At 53.8% G+C, this 20297-nt stretch overlaps 1 protein-coding gene across 5 annotated transcripts in view; it reads left to right on the forward strand.

The window, feature by feature from the left end:
• Positions 1-20297, forward strand: part of LOC149341230 (AT-rich interactive domain-containing protein 3C-like) — a 264429-nt gene that overhangs the window by 130681 nt on the left and 113451 nt on the right. For 2 of the 5 annotated variants that reach the window (XM_089543176.1, XM_089543177.1), the window contains 2 exons: positions 660-695; positions 14686-14760. In XM_089543176.1, the coding sequence (XP_089399302.1) occupies positions 660-695; positions 14686-14760 (111 nt within the window). The remainder of the gene's footprint in view (positions 1-659; positions 696-14685; positions 14761-20297) is intronic. The other 3 variants (XM_089543178.1, XM_089543180.1, XM_089543179.1) reach the window with 2 other exon arrangements.

Raw genomic sequence — 20297 nt, forward strand, 5'->3', positions numbered from 1 at the left:
GGCCGATATAAACTCTTCTTTCTCCTTTCTCTCCCCGTGCTGGTTTACAGGGCGCCGCTCTGTTTCTCTCATCCGCCGCTCGCGGTCGGAAGAGGCGGCGCTGGCGGCGCAATTAAGAGATGGGATACACTGCAAAGCAAAGACGCAGTTTTTCGATGTAATGATGTCAAACTGTTAGATACTAAACAAGTGTCATCCTTGTGTTGTGCTATGTTGCCTGGGCTGCCCTTTTCATTAGCCAAGAAAAAAAGAGAAAAAGAGACGCCTTTGACTGTGAATTGGTCGTTTCCACCTCATTACGAGAGCCGCATCAGAGGCTCTTGGTGTTGGAGCTCCACACACCACATACGCCCAAATGCCATCGGAGCTCCGGTGTGTGAGCGGCGCTGGTCAGTGTGGCTTGTAGCGTGACTACATGTATACATGTCCCGTAATAGACTATTTCTGCTATCATTAACGTAAACGCCGGCCTCCTCTCAACTCCCCCTGCATATGTGAAGCCCTTTCAACCGACGCCCATCTCTAACGCACTCTTTACCCTATCTTGATGTTTGTATATGAGTCGCTTGTATCCGAGTACACGTTTTCAACTGTCGCCAATTCTACTGCTAGTACTCGCGACCGTAAACTGACGTTTATTTTTCGTTTTTTCTTTTCAGGGGAAGACAACCGAATTCAGTCGAGATTTTAAAGTGGTGAGTGATCTCCTACTGCTTAGCTTTGCGACTGTCCGCATTCATTTCCTTCATGCAGCTGTCACATGAACTGACTAATGGCTAAAAGGAAAAAAAAAGGTTAAAAAAGTGGTAGGGTTTTAACGTCGTTAAACCGAGTAGAAGTGTTAGCCTGGTATCGAAATGATTTGAGCAAGAGTCCTTGCAGCTTCGCCGCCACCAGAGCGGTGCATGCGTCAACAACAGCATCTTCGAAGTCTCGTAGTGGGCAATGCCAGCGCAGAGCGCGAAGAGGCCCAAGACGTGCACGTGCAGTCGCTGAGACATATGCTAAGCGAAGCGACGGCGCGGTGTGATCTGCCGTCACTGCGTAATGCGCGCTATGACGACACTTAATGTTCCTCTAGATACAGGGACCCCGTGGCGCCATCTACCTGCGCGGCCAGTAACCAGCTCTGGTCGCGCTGTTCGCCCTCAAGGTCAAGCTTCACACAATTTTCTTGGCTGGGGCTGGACTTAGTTTAAGAGTGCTGTTCGCAGTTAAAGTCGCCTTTTGAAGATGGCAGCCTCTGAGTTCTGTAGAGCCATCCGTTCTTTGCTATATACTATGGGAAGGATACTTTGTGTATTTCTCCCCATCAGTGCCGGTACTATGAAATAGCATTAATCGAAGATTTTTGCTGCGAATCTATAACTCTTGTTACTCTATACCTTAGACCCTTAGTTGTAGTTATGGTCATCCTGCCATAATTACCTGTAACAAATGGACCAGCGCGATTTGATATCGTTTACGAGCTTGGTGATTACTTCAAAAGTAATTGGGTCTAAGCAGGCGCATGCATATTGAAGTGAACGACTCTGCGTAATATATTTCTTCTATTCAGACGGTATGCAAATAAAATTTATCCGCAGAAAACGCAATCCGAAAATACTTGACATAATTCACATGCCTAGTATATCTCGGACTATGCATATTTTAGACTGGCAATGTCTTTTAACGGGATAGCGTTAGGGAGCTTGTGTACCAGGCGGGATGTCTGGGGTCACATGAAGCGGTTGCGGCGTAAGAACATCCAGACGAGACTCTTCGCCCGTCGCACGAACCGTACACAGACCGCAGTTGCGTGTTTTCAAAGCATCGCGGTCTAATGTGGAGCGTGTCCGTATTCCAGCTGCGTGGCAGGCATGAGCAAAACTTCCCTGCATTCATGCACCGTTTTGTCGTCTATGCGTCGAGGCGAGATGGGGTGGCCGCATCCCGATGACAGTCGTCTTGATGAATCAGTTCGCAAGCCATTGTAGGCGTGACCAATTAGTTCCAGGTAGGTCTCGGGTTGAGCGTGTGACCGTCACCGCTGACTAGAACCACGTGACGGATGTCGAAGTTGTATTGACCCTTCTAGCTTTCCCTCCGTCTCTTGGGGCCAGGGATCTCTCCGCGATTTTCCGGTCTTCGCTAAGTGGGACCTCGTGCCTCAACTCTGCTCACTTCGAGCGTGCATCCCGCAGTCCAGTGTCGAAGATGGCGTCAGGCCTGGTGTTGTCTGTGGTATTCGAGCCAAGGGCCTTGCACTGGAGTCGCGCAGTGAGACTTCTACGGCACTCCAGAAACTTTAACGCTCGGGAGGGTGAGGAGTAATATTGATCTCGCCGCCTCCGGACTTTTGCACGCTAAGGGGTGCGGTAAGAATGGCAGCGCAAGACTCAGAAACAAATCCTGCGATCCGAACACTTTTGAACACGGCTGCACGTAATATCTCTCTTCTGTTCCTTGTTCCTTGCGTCTGTCTGTCCGGAGGACTTGTCGGCGTGCACTTCGTCAGCCCTTACGCGGTGCCAGCTCTCCGCGCTTCGTAAACATCATTAATGACAGGCGACTAATGAACGTACGAGGCACGGCGCAAAGGCCTTCCATCCTCTCCTCGGCTTGCACCGCGCCCGTGAAACCTTTCGGTTGGGTCGTGCAATGTCGATGGGGGTCACACTTAGCGTGTATTCACACGCCGACTCATCGACTTATTGCTCATTCCTCCTAAAGGTCAGGAACCTTGACTGGCTGTTCTTGATGGGCGTACTGGACTCGCTGTTCGCTTTGGGAAAAGTTCCCCCCCCCCCCCCCCCCCAAAAAAAAAAAAAAAAAGGGACGCCGGGAGTATATGCCGTACACTGGTGCGCTTTGTTTCCTGTTTGTGGGGCATGTCCTTACTAGGAAGGGAGTCAGCTTAAGAGTTCTGTGTAGTAGAACGGCAGCGCGGCAACTAATGTATCTTTGAATTCTAAGGCTACAACACATGGGGTGTGGGAGCGCGCCGCAACGTATGACTTCGGTTTAATTGCGAGCTTCCGGGGATTATTCTGCGCGCACTCTGAAATTTCGGCGCATAGGCCTTTCCGCATTTCACCACGACCGAAACGCGGCCGCCGCGGCCAGGAGTCGAACCTTAGACCTCGTGCTTAGCTAAATAGCAGCATGGCGGCCGCTGAGCGATCGCGGCGGGTGGCGTATACGTATTGCGCCGCAGTGAGTGTTGACGGCTCTTTACCGAGTGTAGGCTTCTCGGCTACACTCGCTGTAGGCCCGACGATGTTCGTAGCGCAAGGGTGAGCGAGGAGGTTCGCAGCCCGAGCCAACTGTTTTCGGCGTAGGGGCTGCGCGGCGTCACCGCCCTGCGAAGAAGTGGCGGCAATAAACGATGTCCGGAACAATCGGTCGCTGCGGCGCCGCAGAGAGAGCACGGTGCGCGCGCGCACGCTGAAGGTGATCGATCAACATCTCGGCGATGTTCGGGGAGCCTTCGGCGTGCCCTTGTCTTTATGCGGCGGCGGACGGACGGATCTACCCGCCGCGTTCGGTGTGGGCCGCCGCAGCGCGCGCTACGGCGACGCACCGTTCCGACAGAATAGGCATCTGATCGACGTTAATTTCACCCGTCTCTCTCTCCTTCCCTCTCTTGCCCCGGGAGAGTGGAGCCGTGGCAGGCTGGTGCCCAGAGCGATGAGCCCCTCTCTCATAGAGCACACGGGGGAAGCGAGTCAGCGCTGCACGTGGGCGGTCGAGGGCGTGCGCGCGCGGCTGTGCTGAGCGGCAGGCTCGCGGACGCGAATCGCTGTGACGTCGAGCGTGGCGCGAAGCGGCCGCTATTCCGACGACGGCCGAGAGTTCTTGCGGAAGTTGTCCGCGCGCTGTGTTCTCTTCAGGCCCGCACAGCCGAGGCGGCTTGGGAACAGTGTGCCCTTGCTAGCCCTGCTTCGACTGGCACCCCGCCACGCGGCCTATTTGGCGGCAAAAATCGCGGCCGCCGACGTGTCCTGAGGGGCGCACATCGTTTCATTGACATGCTAGGGGTCGCGAGTCTGAGCGCTCGCTTAGTTGGGTAGCCGCGGTTACGGGTGACGTGCCGAAACCTACTGAACGTGATTGATGAGACTTGCGGCTGGCCATCGCATTGTCGTTGAATGCCTCGGTCGTACGAAAAAATTTTTGGTGTGCACAGTGGTGGGCGACGAGTTGTTCGAAGACGTCACGCGTCGGTTATTTCTGAAGGCACACTTTAGCCTTAAACGGAGTTGCACTATAGTGAACGGACCACAGTTTTTCAGCTGTCTTGCTTTGCCTCATCGGATTACATATTCATATGACAACTTCACGCCATTATTGCATGGACCCAACTTTCGGCATCATATTTATTCGTATCCTATTCGAGTGATATGCGAGAAGGTTGTCCATACTGGTGTGGTGTGCGAAAATAAATATCTCTGTGGGGTTCGCAGGTGTCAGTGTGCAACTTTTTGTACTAGAAGCAGCGAGCAGATTCCACTTCCCTTAATTCAATGACCGCAAGAATGGGACGCAGTATGTGTCAAGTGGCAAGTTTTTTGCCTGTACAGTACACGCCCATCGAGCTCATCTCACTTGACTAGGTTTGGTTTGGTTTGGTTTATGGGGTTTAACGTCCCAAAGCAACTAAGGCTATGAGAGACGCCGTAGTGGAGGGCTCCGGAAATTTCGACCACCTGGGGTTCTTAACTTGACTAGTCAACACTATCAGAATCGAAACTGTCTACACAGTCAGTCTTGTGAAGCATCGCAGCTGCCAGATATGGAGGTAGAGGGTGGCACATGGGGAGTTGGCAGAGAGGATAGACAAAGAATAAGTGAGGTGGGCAGAGAAATATGAGGAGAGCGAAGGGAAAAAAGAGAGGCCGAGGCCCGTGGCAAGCTATTCGACTATCTGCGATGAACAAAAGTACCGAAACCTAATGTCCAAACACTCCAGCTCCGTTTAATGATCTAGTAAAAAACTCATCTCCTCCCCAAACCGATTATCTCTGGCAGAAATGGAAGGCTCGCAGCGTTCCTCAAATTGCCTCTGCTCAGCAGAGGATGGGAGCGTGTGGCCTGTCCGTTGTGTGTGGCGCGGTGCTCTTGGGCTGCCAGCTTCGCGCCGAAGCGATCCGCGACAGGTGCTGCTACAGCGGCCGGGTTGGCGTTTGTCTCCGTCCTCCGCGCATTGTCGCACGGGCTGCAACCGGTGTTGCGGCGTGATTAATTGAACCCTCGTCCGTCTCCCCGCTGCCTGATTTCCGCCGATTGACGTATCGCCACCCGGTGCGTGGGGCGCCGCCGCGTTTCCGGCTCCCCTCCCCTTCTCTCGGCGTGCCGCGCAACGCACGAGCAGCCGCATCCGTGAATGGCGCCGTACGTCTCCTGGTTCGTTTCTCGTGCTACGCTCGACGACGTCACAGAGTTCGCCGCGTAGCCGCCGTTTGTTGTTGACGGGGCGCGTTTCTTTCTCTCTCTTAGCTTCTTTCTCGTGTCTCGTCAATGAGCGGCGACCTCCTGCGCCAGCTCTCCCCCCCGCGCCTGGCTGTGTCGGCTGCGTGGCGGTCGATCCTTGTTCCTCTTCGACTTCGACGGGGGAAGCAGCGCCGAGGTCGGTGTCGTGGGAGAGAGCCCGCCCTAACGAGTCGTAATGCGGCCGTTCTAAGGCGCAGCATTTAAAGGGGCGCATCAGTCAGCGCCAGTGCGGCCGCGTTCTCTGGGAGAAGGCCGCTGCTGACGGAGGGAACTGAAGAGAGAATTCGCGAGAAATTTTCTAATGAAAAACTACAAAAAACTCTTCTTTTTTTTTGGCGAAAAAAGTCTGAGAACTGCATTGTACAAACAAGAACCCACCCGAATCTTCCCCCTTCAACAGCCATTTATGTGTGTGCCTCCTGCTGTCATGCCGTTATTTCCAAGTATGCAGTTGAAGGTAGGTCTTTTTTAGAGCCGCCATTGGTTTCATATAATATTCCATAAACGAAAACTGTTCCATTCATAAAGTTGGCATAAAGCGCCACATGCGCCAGGGATACGCTGCCTTCTCCGATCACGCTGGCGTCGCCCATCAGCTTCTTCGTAATGGGCTGTCCGGAGGGACGAGCAGTTCTGTAGCAGGTCGCCGGATGCGCGGGGTATCTCTTCATCATAGAGAGCTAGAGAGCTACGGTTGGCGCGTCTGATCGGCAGACTTCGTAATCATGATTTTAAGCATATCACATCCATATCGCGTCGGATGTGGCCCGCGCAGTTCACTTAAGGTGCGACAGGGGGGGGGGGGGGGGGGGGGGGGGGGGGATTAGTACTGCACAGGAAAGGCTGCATTTATGTTGATGACAATAATAAGAAAAGAAAGCGGCAGCAACTTCCTCGTGTGGAACAAAAAAGGGGTGACGGATTAAGAGGAGAGAGAGAAAACGTGTGGCCGTACTGGAGGAGGGCTCCAGATAGATTTCGACCACCTGCGCTTCTTCAGCGTGCACGTCTGCCGCGTCCGGGATTCGATCCCGACACCTCGGGCTCAGCAGCCTTAGGACAGATCTTCTGTGTCTGGCGGGCAGACCTGTACGTGGTGCCTGCGAAGTTATCGTGCCACCGTAGTGCAACAGCGCGCGTCTCTGTTGCCACTTACGGTCGTCGCGAAGGCGATCGGCGAGGTGTTCGCTTCGAGCCCTCTCCCGATCACGAACCTCGCGCCATCGACGGCCGTCGTTTGCTCGTCGGGAATCCGCGAACGGAATGGTCGCACGCAGTGCCGAGTTCAGTGTACACGGTGCCGTAGAGAAGAGAGGCCTCGTGGCGGTGCTACGTTCTTCCCTCGTTACCTCGCCTATAAAGGTGGGCGAGGAGGTGTAATGATTTCAGGAAATGGGCTCGGCTACGGCGCGTTTCCTCCGGTCGCCAGCCCGTCGAGACCGATATTGTTTGCCCAGCGCCGGCAATGGTGGAGCGGGCTGTCTCCGAGAGACCGTCGCTGGTTGAGCGCGCTTCGGTTTCGAAGGCAGCGATTCCTCGCTTCGATTGCGGAAATGACCGCCGTGCCTCCCACCTGCCGCTGAGCGGGCGGCGGTGCAGTGGTGCGATACGCGCCCCGTCTTTCTCTTTTTGTCTTGACGCCAAGTTACACGTGCTCTCTCTGGTGATCGCCGCATCGCTGGCCGCCTCATTCATTTGCCTTTACTGAGGGCGTGAAGGTGTGCATGTGGCGTTACCCATTCCTAGTTACGTGCATGTACTATTGCGAGCAAGACTAAGAGACCCCTCATCCAAGTTCTGACTAGTGCCACTCTTTGTGGGGGCGCCACCTGACGCAGCACTTCTGGTGCCGAGACCGGCGGAGTGGGCCCATCTAGACACCTGAAGTGCTTTGTCAGGTGGCGCTCCCACAAAGAGTGGCACTGGTCAGAACTTAGATGAGGGGTCTCTTAGTCTTGCTCGCAATAGTACATGCACGTAACTAGGAATGGGTAACGCCACATGCACACCTTCACGCCCTAAGTAAAGGCAAATGAATGAGACGGCCAACGATGCAGCGATGACCAGAGAGCACGTGTAACTTGGCGTCAAGACAGAAGAGAAAAACGAGTCGCGTACCGTACCACCACGAGAACATTAATTCCATCAAAGAGACCAGTTAAAACGCACAAAAACCTTGCATTGGGACATCGTTATCGTGAGACGTCTGGTCACTATCCGTTGTTTGGCCTCTTTTTTTGAAACATGCTTTCCAAAGTTATAAACATCAGTTAACTGAAACTGCCCTCGTGCGTTAACCACGACATATCCACTAGCTTTCGTGCGATGTATTCAGCTTGTTTCACAGGAAAACTACATGTCATGGAAGGCGCATTTCCGGGTTTATATAAATCGACTTTAAGCCGAGGTTTAAGAACTCTCTTAGGGGTGCAAGAATGGGGCAAAATGCGTTTTACCTGTACACGAAGGGCCTAGTGCGCAACCGATGTCTTTAGATCAGCGCTGTGGTTTGGTACAAGTTGCAACCTGCAGCTCTTGCGTTCTGCGAGGAACATAAAAGGCGAAGGATATTAACTATAGGTACAGGCGGGGATTTTTTGTTTATTAATTCGCTGTGTAGCTTTCACACGGACAAAGGGAAGGTATCTAATCGACGTGTTCACGCCAACGCATTTCAAGTAATTTGGATGCTCAGGCAGTAAGAATACTCTTGTTCTTCGCGCACGTCTTAGAGCTTAGAGGTGACTCAAACGATCTGTGCAGAGGTTCCTGCCATTAGCTTGGCCTAGAAAGAAATCCGAGAAGGCGCCTCTCCGCCGCTAAGACACGCCACGCCACAACGCGCACTGGTATACGTTCGAGGCTTCGCATGGGAAGCACGTCATCCGTATACGAAACACATCAGCTGAGCGCGCCGAAGTATATCACATGCCGCTGCTCTAATGGCCACCGATGAAGGAGCAGACTTTCGCGCCCAGACACGCGTGACGCGGATAAAGAGCCTAAGGGGGGAGTGGGAGGGGGGCAGGCAGGAAGTGGCACCAACCGGCCGCGGCGTACCCCCGTCCCGGCAGCAGGCAGCGCGCGCTCGCGTTTTGTCTCGGCGCGTCCTAACTGAGTTCCAGTGTGTGCATCTCAAATGATCCGTTCGAGCGGCCGTGGCCAATGCCTACTATTTTCGAACGGGCCATTCGGCGCGCATCACACCGCGCTCTGCTCCCCTTGTGGCTCGCTTTTTTTTTTTTATCGCTCTTGTATTTTTAGCTCGCGCTCGTCTTTTCTAGTCGTCGTTTGTTTTGGAAAGGGGCCCTCGTTGCCAGAGGGTTCGATAGCCGGCTAACGAAGTGCGGATTTCGGCCGGATCGCGCGCTCTTTGGCTTTGCTATTTCGGCTTTGTTCCTTCGTTGGCTGCCCGTCTTTCCACGCTGATCGTCATGGCGTCCAGCGGCCTCTTGGCCGTACTCGATAAGGAACTGCGCGATGGAGGGGGAGGGAACGAGAGGGGGACGCTCGAGAGGCACATTGCGCGCAAGTCTTTTCATCGCCGCCTCTTTGCTACCGGGAAAAAATATAACGAGGGCGAGTCAGCAGATGCGAGGGGAGTGTGCAAAGGCAAATAAGAGAGCCGCAAGATAACGACCAGAACTGCTTCTAGAACAGAAGATTCGCGCATGTGGCTGCGAAAAGAGTGAGATGCAGTGGGGAGGAGAAAAAGAAGTATGAAAATGGCCGGGCTGTGAGTAGCAGGCGGCCTTTGTGAGCTGTCGTACGCGGATTGTCGAGAACAAAAGGTGCCCCCTCGACGTCGTCGCCGTAGCGTCGCTGACGTCTCGGCGGCGGCGGCGCGGGTTCCTCCTCAATGGGACGCGCCGGTTCCAGCCGACTGGCTCCACCAATTATCGATTGTCGCGTTCGCATCGCAAACGGCTCCAGGCCGCGTCTTCTTCCACTACCTGGGCTGCCTGCACGCTGGCTGCGTCGGGGCCATTGCGTGGGACTATACCGCGCGCGACGTCGACGACAATGGAGCCGCGATCGCGGGCCACTGCGCCCCCCTCCCTCTTTTCTCTGCATTTTGTTCTGCTCTTCTTTCTTTTTCTTACAAAAGGGCAGGCCGCGCAGCCAGAGCGAGCGCATCGGAACACTGAGCAGCACGGCTGGATGATGATGAGCGCGCCCGTATACAGTTGTACTACGTGGAGACAACGGCTCCGCGAGCGATATGCGCCGTCTCTGCCATTGCGTTGCTCTGTGGCAAAAGGAATCTGCCGTGCTCGGTGTGTCCCTCTCTCCGAAGGCCCGTGTAACTCTTATGTTGGCGCAGCTCGTCACCTACCACCGCGCTGCCATTTTAGCGGAACGGCGTTCCCGTTTAGCGGTCCCGCACCGGGTTGGTGCCTCGATCAGTTGGCCCGACGTCTTGCCGTTTACTCGCCTTGGTTGAGCGGTTTCTCACGCGTTCTTTCTTTTTTCCTGTTTCGCGCAAAAGCGACGCCGGCACAACCTGTCAACCTCCGGCATCCTCTCGGTTTGCGTCTACCACCCCCTCTGAAGCGCTCCTCCACACTTTCGTTTCCACTCCACCAGTTGTCCCTCCTATTTCCGCTACTGAAGTGCTGCTCGTTTCCTGAACAACGGGTGGTGTGTGGCCCGCTCGGATAAATTTCGTGGGTGAGGATGAAAGAGCACTTGACCGTTTTGGTCTTAAAAAACAAGAACGAGCAAAAAAAGATGACGGATGATTTAGCGTGGTTAGGATTAATGCGAATTAGGTGCGGTAGCACTTCAGTTTTGGCTTCGGTTTCGGTGTTCGAATCCATTGCACGCGGATGGAAGTTGAGGACAACGGCATCGAAAACCCAGTGCCAGGCTGGCAGTTGATCCTTGAAAAAAAAAGCGGAGCTAATCTTATCAGCTCGCGCTTCCGCAGGTTCGAAACCCACATGCGGCCGTAATGCTAATTCTGGTCAAGTTTAGCCAGACGAAGAACGGAGAAATCGACGAGTGGGGAACTTAGTGGTAGCACACTAAAAACGAAATTCACTAGAACACCTAATTCCATTATGTGTTGGCAATGGGACAGCATTAACAGTTGTTGCCTTTAACGGAACTGAAGTCACGTCTGATCTGGTGACGTCACTTCCCCTCTAGCCAATGAGAATGCTTCCGTCTGGTACCGCCACTTTCCTCCAGCCAATGCGAAGGCTCCGGTCCGGTGACGTTTGTTCCGGACGCTCTAGGGAATGGGCGAATTTTACCACCGTCGACTCATTTCGGCCGAGTAGGGTTTCTAATGAAACAAAAGAAAAAGATGTTGAAACTCGGAGAGCAGAATGCAGCTGATTTGAACTGATCAGGTTCTTGCCCACTTACATGTACATGCTAGGCCTGCTATGAGTTCGGTCTTTAGCTTTGCTCCACCATGCGGATCGTGTTAAGAAGCTCTTGGTTATAAGGTGAATTTCGCCATCCAGCTGGCGCTTGCGGAGTCCCACCGTCTGCGGAGGGGCGTTGTTGTCCTTTGTTCTGGCCATCCAGAATCTGTGGCCGTGGCTCCGCACGGTGGCCGAGCCGCTTTCTTGGCTGATGTCTCCTTTTGCGAGCTGCCTGCCTGCGAGCCAGCCGCCATCCATCACGGGGCGAGTCTCCGCTGTCCCTGGCGGTCGCTGCTGCGCTATGGCGGTGTACGAAGAGTCAAAGAAAAGAAAAGAAAAGAAAAAGCGCGGTGTGCGCCCGAACCTGTCGCAAGCAAGGCGGGCATTTCATCTTGTGCCCGCGCACAATGCGAGGTGCACTGACCATTTCCTGTAATAGGAAGCACCTCTGCACTTACGTCTCTCTCTTGGTCTCGCTTGAGCTTCATCGCCATTCAGTGGGTCCTTCGCGACTGTTCACAACAACAAGCGTCGACTTTCTTGTTTGGGTGTGCCGATTGCACAAACGGCGCTTACATGCAAATTGTTTGCCGCCGACCGTCGCGTGTGCAGCATCGATTCCCGGCTGTATACAGGCACGCGCTGGCCACGGTGTCCTGTGGTGCGGATAACGCCTGTTCGGCTCCGTGAGTTCTACCGCCGGTTCCTGGCGCGTACGCCCACATGTCCGAAGCGTGGCTGGCTCGCAGAGCATGCGCCAAAAATTTTGTCAGAGACTGCTGGTCTCTCGACGCATCGAAACACGTAGTTTCTTTGTGTCAAAATGGGTCTTGCACGCGTCTTGAGGCCAGCGTTGTCCTTACTTCGTAGATAGTAAAAAGGCAGTTCGATTAGCGAAGGCGACGAGACACTTCTCAGGACCTATCGCGTAGACATTACGCGCGAAGGGACGAGTAACGTGCCTGGCAGGCTTTATGTTCCGCTTTGTGTCACAGTTGACAAAATGAGCGAATGGGGAATCGTCGGAGCAGCTAATGCCACAAAAAAAGACAAAGAAAAAAATGTAAAGGAGAGAGAAGGAAGTTACCAGTGTGCATCGGATGCGTGGCTTTTTTTTTTCTTTGCTGAAGTACATTTCACTCTCTTGAAATCATAAAAGAAAAGCCAGTGTTCCGGTATCAAACCCGTTGCTATAATCTCATTCAGTGTGTGTTTCTTGTGACTAAGCCTCCTGGAATCGATGCGTGTTTGATCGAACTGAGGGAGTGGCGGATGACTGGGTGGGTTCACATTGGCTGCGACGAACAGTCGCGGCTCCAGGTATTGCATGCATGCGCTCCTGTGCAACCGGGACGTATTGAATGGATGAGGCATAAATTGGCCCTTCTGGGCTCCACGGCACCCCGCGTGGATTCCCATTGCTGTCCGCGCCGCGTCCTGCCTCCCTTCGTGGGTTCCTCTCCCTCTTTTGCTTCCGTCGTTTCTGTCAGGACGGCGCCTCGAACTCAAAGGCGCAGCCGACACACAGGCGCGGTGGAGAAAAGACCGCTCGCTCCCCGACAGGTCACTGGTGCGGCGGCGGTATCTCCGACAGCGCACAGGTGTAAATGCACACAATATAAACACACCCGTGGCCATCAGGCTCGCTGCAAGGAGTGAAATGCGCCCTCGACACGGAGTGGACGTGTCTCGCCTTTCACCCTGGTTCGGGCGTTAACGGCAGCTACCATAGCGACGTTGAACCGTCACCACGGTGCATGCATGTGACCCTGCGCATTGGTGGGGTCAGCGTGAGGAGTGCACGGAGGTCCCGTCCGGAGTGTTGTTTGTGGGCCTTTATGCCGTGCCCTTTTAAAGTAAGGCGTCCTCTGGGGTAGCTTTCAAGGAGCTCGCACTCTGTAGGATCCATCCATCCAGGGAGGCGGCGGCAGAATGGACGTGCGTCCGCTCCGCAGGCAATGACAGTACCCTCGGCGGCGTCCCACGAGTTGGAAGGTCCGGTAGCGCGGTATTCCGCATACGTGCGTGCGTGTGCGCGCCGCCGGCAGCCGACCTTGGCGGCTGCGGCAGTGTGTGCGGGACAGTCTCTTTTGCCTCTCAAATGCGCCGCCGCTGCCACTGCATGCCGCCGCCCGGCGCGAGCTCATTGTAAATCTCGGATTAATGGGCCCGGCTGCGCTCTGGCTTTCTCCCTCCCCACTTTTCACCATTTAGCCCCACGGAAGCGCGTCTTGGAGCGGTGGCAGCGCCGTGCTGGCATTCACCGGCAATGCCAGCAAGCTCGTCTCTTTGTGCGTGCGTGCGCGCGTGCGCGCGCGCGCGCGCGCGCGTGTGTGTGTGTGTGTGTGTGTGTGTGTGTGTGTGTGTGTGTGTGTGTGTGTGTGTGTGTGTGTGTGTGTGTGTGTGTGTGTGTGTGTGTGTGTGTGTGTGTGTGTGTGTGTGTGTGTGTGTGTGTGTGTGTGTGTGTGTGTGTGTGTGTGTGTGTGTGTGTGTGTGTGTGTGTTTGCGTGCGCGCTGATATGTGGGTGTGTGTGTGCTGATACAGGTTCACCCCCCCCCCCCCCCTCGCCGCCATACCTCCCCTGTATCTGTTCGCAAGAGAAGGCGGGGGCTGATATTGCCTTGTGATGTGGTTTCGTCGGGGGCCTTCCCATAGTATATGTGTTTGGTCCCCTCTGAGCCCCATGCTGTGGCCTATGTTCGCTGAAATGAGCTTCCCATGTGCGTTTCCGCGTATGTTACGGGGAACCAATGTTGAGCCGGATAACTTGCTCTCTGTGCGCTTTGCCCTTTACACCTGGGAGGAGGGCGTAAGCTGCTTTTTTGCTGTTAGGCGTTCGCCTTACAAATTATCGAATGGCTTACAACAAAAAAATATTCAGAGTTTCTAGCACTCAAGGGTCTGCGGATAATCTAAATTTCCGAATAGAGAATAGCGAATCGGATATCCTTCTATTCGATTCGGCGAACGAATCAAAATATAGCATGTACAGAATTACTCGAAACGAATCGAATCCGTTCTCGTGTTTTCTAATAGATTTCAAATAATCGGCACGAAGTCCAAATAGGGCAAGCCGCAATCTTTCTCAGCGACTATTTTGGAAACAAAGCCCACTCCGACGCCGCACAACATGCTGCTGCGATCGGTCTGTACGGGAGGGAGGGTTCAGAGCGGCTTTTGCGCGGTCCGTTTGTGTGGCGGCGTTCATAACGCTAATCTCATACATAGATAGGGCTTTCAAGATTACGCGACAGGATCCAGCCACCTTTAGTAAACTCTGCCGTCATGCTCGATATCGGAAGCTGTGGCTCAAACTCCTGTCCATCTCATCAGTTGAGGCTTCACACTAGTGCGTTCTCTCTCTACACCAGCAGAAAAAAAAATAATTTTCCCACGCGCATAACATGACGGTCGAAAGGTTTAGTATACTGACTTCGTGTCGCGTCTTTCGACAGTTACTGCTTCAATTCCATGACTTATAACGCCGCTAGCGCTTGGCCGTTTCGGCTGAATAATCAATTTTCTCCGGTATTAGCACAAGTCGCGAATAATCGCGCAGGTATTCGATTCGTATTTGGTTCAGCTTACCATTCGTATTCGATTTGGAAAGTACTATTCTCACGCCGCTACTAGCTCTGTAGCTCCGTTATTTGCAAAGAAAGCACGCTGGCTTGCGCCGTTTTCGTCGCCGCCTCATTGTGCCGTGTGTTCGTGCCAGTGCAAGTCTGTTTGGGTCCCCGTATTTCGTGAGTGTGGACCGTGTGTCGTTGTTCCGTGCTCTGAATGCTGTCTGTTTTCTGTCTGTTGCTCCCCCACCCTCTGTGCCCGCCCAATCAGAGCCCTGGCCCCAAATCGTCTCGGTCCGGCCGCGGAGACACCAACGGCCGAGTCAGCATGGACGACATCAGCAAAGTAAGCCCGACTCTTGTTCCGTGGTGTGTGGCCTCGGGGTTGACTGTGCGCGCACACACTATGCTTGTTGCTTTGCTTCTTTCAGTATAGGCCGCCTTGTTTGCTTGGCGTTCGCTCATGTCTCCGTTCTCATCGACAGCATAAGCAACGCCCAGCACTTAGTGCTTTTTCGTGCCTTTTGTCGGTGTTTTTAGCCCGTCGGAGACGTATTAGCGGAGACGGGTACCGGTTTACCGGAAGCCGGTTGCGCACGCGCAATGGGCTCGCCTAGCCCTACCCATGTCACTGCTCATGCGCAGGAGGTGTCCGGTAAACCGATATACGTCTCCTGCATATACCGGTGCACGTACGTCTCCTGTCAGCATTTACGTGTGCTCTCTCGTGTTTACTTGCTTATATGCTTCACTGTGTTGCTTGTGACCGCAGAAAAGCGAGTACCGTAGCTTCGCTACTTTTTTTATTTTGTCGTTAGAGGCATTCTGCGAGCGGCAGTGTGGCCTCTTCACAAGCTTCACTTACAAACAGTAGCTGCTCACGTTATGGGCGGTAGTACTAAGTTATCGCCGCGTCTGCATTTCAAAGGCGTTTTTTGCATACCGGAGATGTACCAGCCAAGACGAATACCGGTTTACCGGACGCCGGCTGCGCACGCATAGTGGACCCACTTGGCTCCACCCACCCATATCATTGCGCATGCGCGGGAAGCGTAAAAAACGTCTCAAGTTAAGGTGGCACACATACACAAAGCTAATTTTAAGAAACGACCGAAGTATTTCTACAAAGTTTGCTTGTGCACCTATTCCATTGCGTCATGTCTCGTCCGGTTACGTCCATCGTGGTGCGAGGAGGCGTTCGGCTGCTATCGTGCTCACAGTAAAGGGTTTGTTATACTCTTAAGCAAGATTTCGCGCGCTTGTGCCATTGCTGATGGCTCAAAGGCATGGATGGAGTTGAGGGTGGGTAGGAGGAAGAGGACGCAAAAAAATTGGGTGATGCCCTTGCATTGCGAAGACTGCGGTGAGAAGAAGAGGTAGTGTGAAAAGCGCCTGCTCTGCAGCTCCGTAGAGTGGGTATGTGCCATTCTGTCGTAGACTACAACAACAACAATGAGCGCGCAGACATATCTCTACGTCATACCTTTAGATAGTTTACGCGAATGAGTTTCCACAGTGGCGCTGGTGCGCTTTGCATGAACTCAGCGGCGTGGATATTACAGAGTATACTGACATCGCAACACGTTTATAAGGAACGTTGTAAGGCATTGCAGGCACCGGGGGGTGCTGCGAGCTAGCGCTCTGTGTACCAACCTTTTGGTTGGTCAGTTCAAAACTATTTACGCAGTGATAGCTTAAACATTGCGTTTTTTTTTTCCTCTCCTGCGTGCTGGCAAGAAGGAGAGCTGTTGCTTTCGACAGAAAATGAAAACTCGCGAACCATTTTCTGGTTCCCATATAAGTATACATGAAGTGCGCGATAATTAGCTGCTCAGAGCTGAGATCGCTGTTATATTGTTCACGTCGTTCTGCTGGCCTCTCCGTTCCGCGCTCGTCGTCGTACGCTCGGCTCCCTCCCCCTCCTCTGCCCGTGCGTAATGACGACTGCTGCCATCGTTCAGACCAACACTGTGGTGCACTTGGTCGGCTCGTTCACGCGTCGTGCGCCGTAGCATACCTGCTCGTCGCAGCGAGGGCGCGAGTGTCGTCGTCGTCGGGTCGGCGGCCAGGCCGTGACGTGCCGCTGATGGATCGCCGCGAGGCAGCTTCCGCCCGGGACGGCTCCGCTTCCTGTTTTCGAGGCCCGCTGGGAAAACGCCGGTACCCCCCCCCCCCCCCCTTCCCCTTCGCGCCAGGAAGCGCCGGACCCTTCGTGGACCTGCCTTTCACTCGCACCCCAGCGCTGCTTTTCTCTCGGCCTCCTTGTTCTTCAATTAGCGTTGCTGTGTTTCGTTAATCTTTTTACCATCACAAAGCGTCTCGGGCTTCTGTTTCAATAGGAAACCAAGGCGCATCCATTGTTTCATTAGATGCGTTCTTGCAAGAGTACCTTGCAAGAATACCGGGGCCTAAAGCTGCTGAAGGACGTTTGAGAGTGTTCCGAAGGCCACCAACAAGAATTACGAAAGCGAAAACAGCAAACCAAAAGAAAGCGAAGTCCGTAAAGCAATGTTGTACGCTGCGCGTATCCGGTTGCGTGGTATCACGTGACTGGCGGGCTGTTGAGTGACCTGAATTAAGCCTTTCTAGTTAGGTAACTGGCGTGCAATTCAATCCACTTTCGGTCACTGCACAGGCCAAGCAGGGAGAACAGGCCATCTCGTCGATCGGGATAGAGTGGGAACATGTAGCAGCGTTACGCGTTCAGCGCGCTCGGAGCTTCAATCGGGATCGGGATCGATCGCGACAGGAAGTGCCCGTGGGACAACAGTGCAAAACCACTGGGCTCTGATTCCTTATCATGTGTCATGCTCCAGAGCTGCAACAATAAACGCCCCTGACGCCCGCACTGCCCAGGGGTCAGCCGCCTGATTTACTCTCCGTCCTGAATACTCGCTTCTCTGGCGCAGTGGCCAAGTCATTCCGTCGTTCAGCTCGAGGACGTGGTTGCCAATTCCTACCGAAGCGGCCTTATTTCAGTGCCGCCCGCCAGATAAGAGATAATTTAACGACTGCATTGGCAGTCGCCGATTCTTCGTCCCGTTGTTGCGAGAGCTGTTGTTCCAGCCACGCTCTGCACGAGTGCTGATTTTCCTCGAAAACTTGACTATACCTGGCTCGAACCTGTCCATCCCATAACCGATACGGCAACACACGCCTGTTATCCACATGGTTTGTGAAGTGTCGCAGTATAGAAGCTTCGCCGGTCTTGGGGGCCCCCTTTGCTGCGGGCGAGTTGTTTTGAACGCGCGGTTCCAGCTAGTGACCCGCGACGCGCGTAGAAACAGTAATCGGCACCATTGAATGGCTGCCGAGTCGCTATCTAACGCGATCACAGCCTCGGGAAGAGGCCGAGAGGCCCTGGGAGGAGGTTGTCGTGACGCGCGGGTATCATCACCCTTCGGAGCCGCGCTGTTTATTGTCGCACTCGAAAACGGCGTTATTTCCATGCATCGTTCTCTCGATGGCGCCCGGCGCCACTGCGACACGGCTGAAGTGCGTCCGCAGCGAACGGCTGGCGGCCACCGACGCTTGCGCTGTCACCCGAGGCGGCCTCGTTTGTCACGTGTTTGACGTGCACGTTTAGATGCAAACAGTGCTCGAATGAAAGCCGCCAACCATGTTCGAGTACTGTGAGCTGAGTAGCTGCAGGGCCACTTAACTTAAATCACATTGAGATGGCACTTGAAGAGCCATCGGCGATCTCTCTAAACGGGTCAATTCATGAACTGCTCAGCCCATTGCTTGTTCGGCGCCAAAATAGCACAGCAAAGCTACAGCTCCGTGCAGAATAGCGGATTTCCTGCCACCTGAGTCTGGGCTTGTGGATGATGCTTTGCTCGTTGTTAGCGTCATGTCTAGAAGACAGGCGTCATCGGCGTGTCGCTGCCGTCGCCGCGGGTTCAGATCGGGAATATTCACCTATGTGCTGGTTGTTTGATGCAGCCGGCTAAGTTTAGCCAGAAAATTACCAAACTTGACAGCTCAGACAGAGCCTGTGTGGTGTGGTCGACGTCAATGAGGGAACATTGTGTAAGCCGCGCATCTCATTGCCCGCATCGTAACAACATCAATAACAAGAGATTGACCGGCTTCGGTCTGCGAAGTGGACGAGGCGCATCTGCTGCCCATAGGATCCAAATCCTACGAAACCAGGCAGCGCATATATCCAGAATCCAGAATGCTCAGAAGGTTTACGAATAAAAACAGAGGGATGAGAGAAGAGGACACTGTGCGACTGGTAAAATCTAGCATCATATCTAGAGTAACCTGCAGCCTCCCCTACCACGAACTAAGCAAAGCGGAGGTCGACCGACGGGGGCGCACTCATAAGGAAACCGTTTAAGTTAGCGTTAGGCCTGTACAACTACACACTCACAGCGAAACTACTAAAGGTAGGGGTACATGACACATATTCCGAATATAGGGAAGCCCTCTTGTGTACGCAAAACACCAGACTCGAAACAAGCGCCCCGGGCAGGCAGGCCCTGTACAGGATCGGCATGCCAGCTGGCCTAGACGATATACGGTCTAACGGCAGCATCCCACCAAACCCAATGCGCAAGGCGGCCCATGTCAGCCCCTTGAGCAAGAGAATGCATCCCGAAAGGGACGCAGAAAGGACAGGGTTGAAGGCTTTATTCAAAAGAATAGAGACAGAAATGACAGTTTAAACCTAGTCATCCCTGTATCGCAGGAAGGGGTCGGTAGCAGTAGCAAATCCGAATTCCGTTCCGGGATGCATTGATTGGATGCCGGGGCAAGAAGGATTACCCGGAAACGAGAGAGCAAATAGGCTAGCTCGAGCTTACGCCAAGCGTGCGACACCTGTTACCCTCAACACCGGGAGTCATGTCCTTCTCTGATCGCCTAGAAAATTATTGTACCATTAGGCGCTGTCATGCTCCCCCACACAAGGATCTAGACAGAAAGCAATCCCAGGACTGGCGAAAAATTGAAACGTTGGGCTATCCAAACCTACTCTTTTATAACCGCATGTACCCGACTAGTTATAGGGAGGATTGTCCCTGGTGCGAAGGCTGGCATCCCTCCCTAGGCCACATTACGAGGGAATGTGAGGGCAAGTCGGATGTAAGAAAACGCATATGCACGTCTCGAGAGCAGTGGGAGTCCCTGCTCGCCAGTTCTGACCTCAACGAGTACTCGAGAAGGCTGCAAGAGAGAATGGAGTCCTGGGCTAAGGACCCAACCCTGCTCTCCCATGAACACTTTTGGGATTTCCAATAAATGTATCAATCAATTTCATAATCGCGAAGCTGCAGTCTGTACGCCAGTCTCCGAATCATTGCCTTTCGCTTGTCGAGCTCGTTTCTGATACCTGGAGGTAAGGGTATATCGAATATAGATGGAAGGGCGACGACCGGCGCTCAGCCTTCGTGATTCGAGTCTATAAGCGCACCCAGCTACCCGGACCGTGGCGCTGCAAGCCAGCCGTGGTGCAGGGCTAACAAGCCGATGATAGCCGAGAGCCGCTGTGAAGGCGAGGATGGGGGCGTAGCATCCTCCGCTTACGGCTACCGCTACGGGAGTCTCGGCTCTATTTATACGCGACGGACAAGAACGTGAGGAAGAAAGAGGGAGACAGAAAACGCAAGAAGAAAACGTTCGCCACGAAATTGTGCGTTTCCAGGGGGGGCCCTCTCTGCGTAACCTCGGCTTCCCGGCTCGTGTCCGTTATGCGGGAGGCCTGGGCGCTCACCTCTCGCTTCCCCTTTTCTACTATTTCTTCTTTTTACTTACTCTTTCTTTCCACCTTTCCCCTCACTCTGCTGTTGAAGCTTTTGTTTGTTTGTTGGCGTAAGATGCCGTCCTTCCCCCTCCTCGGCCTTCTTTTTTTTTTTTGTGGCCATTTTAAGCTGGGCA

This window comes from Amblyomma mixtum, chromosome 5, assembly GCF_055824585.1.
Source record: "Amblyomma mixtum isolate Tamu chromosome 5, ASM5582458v1, whole genome shotgun sequence".
Taxonomy (NCBI): Eukaryota; Metazoa; Arthropoda; class Arachnida; order Ixodida; family Ixodidae; genus Amblyomma; species Amblyomma mixtum.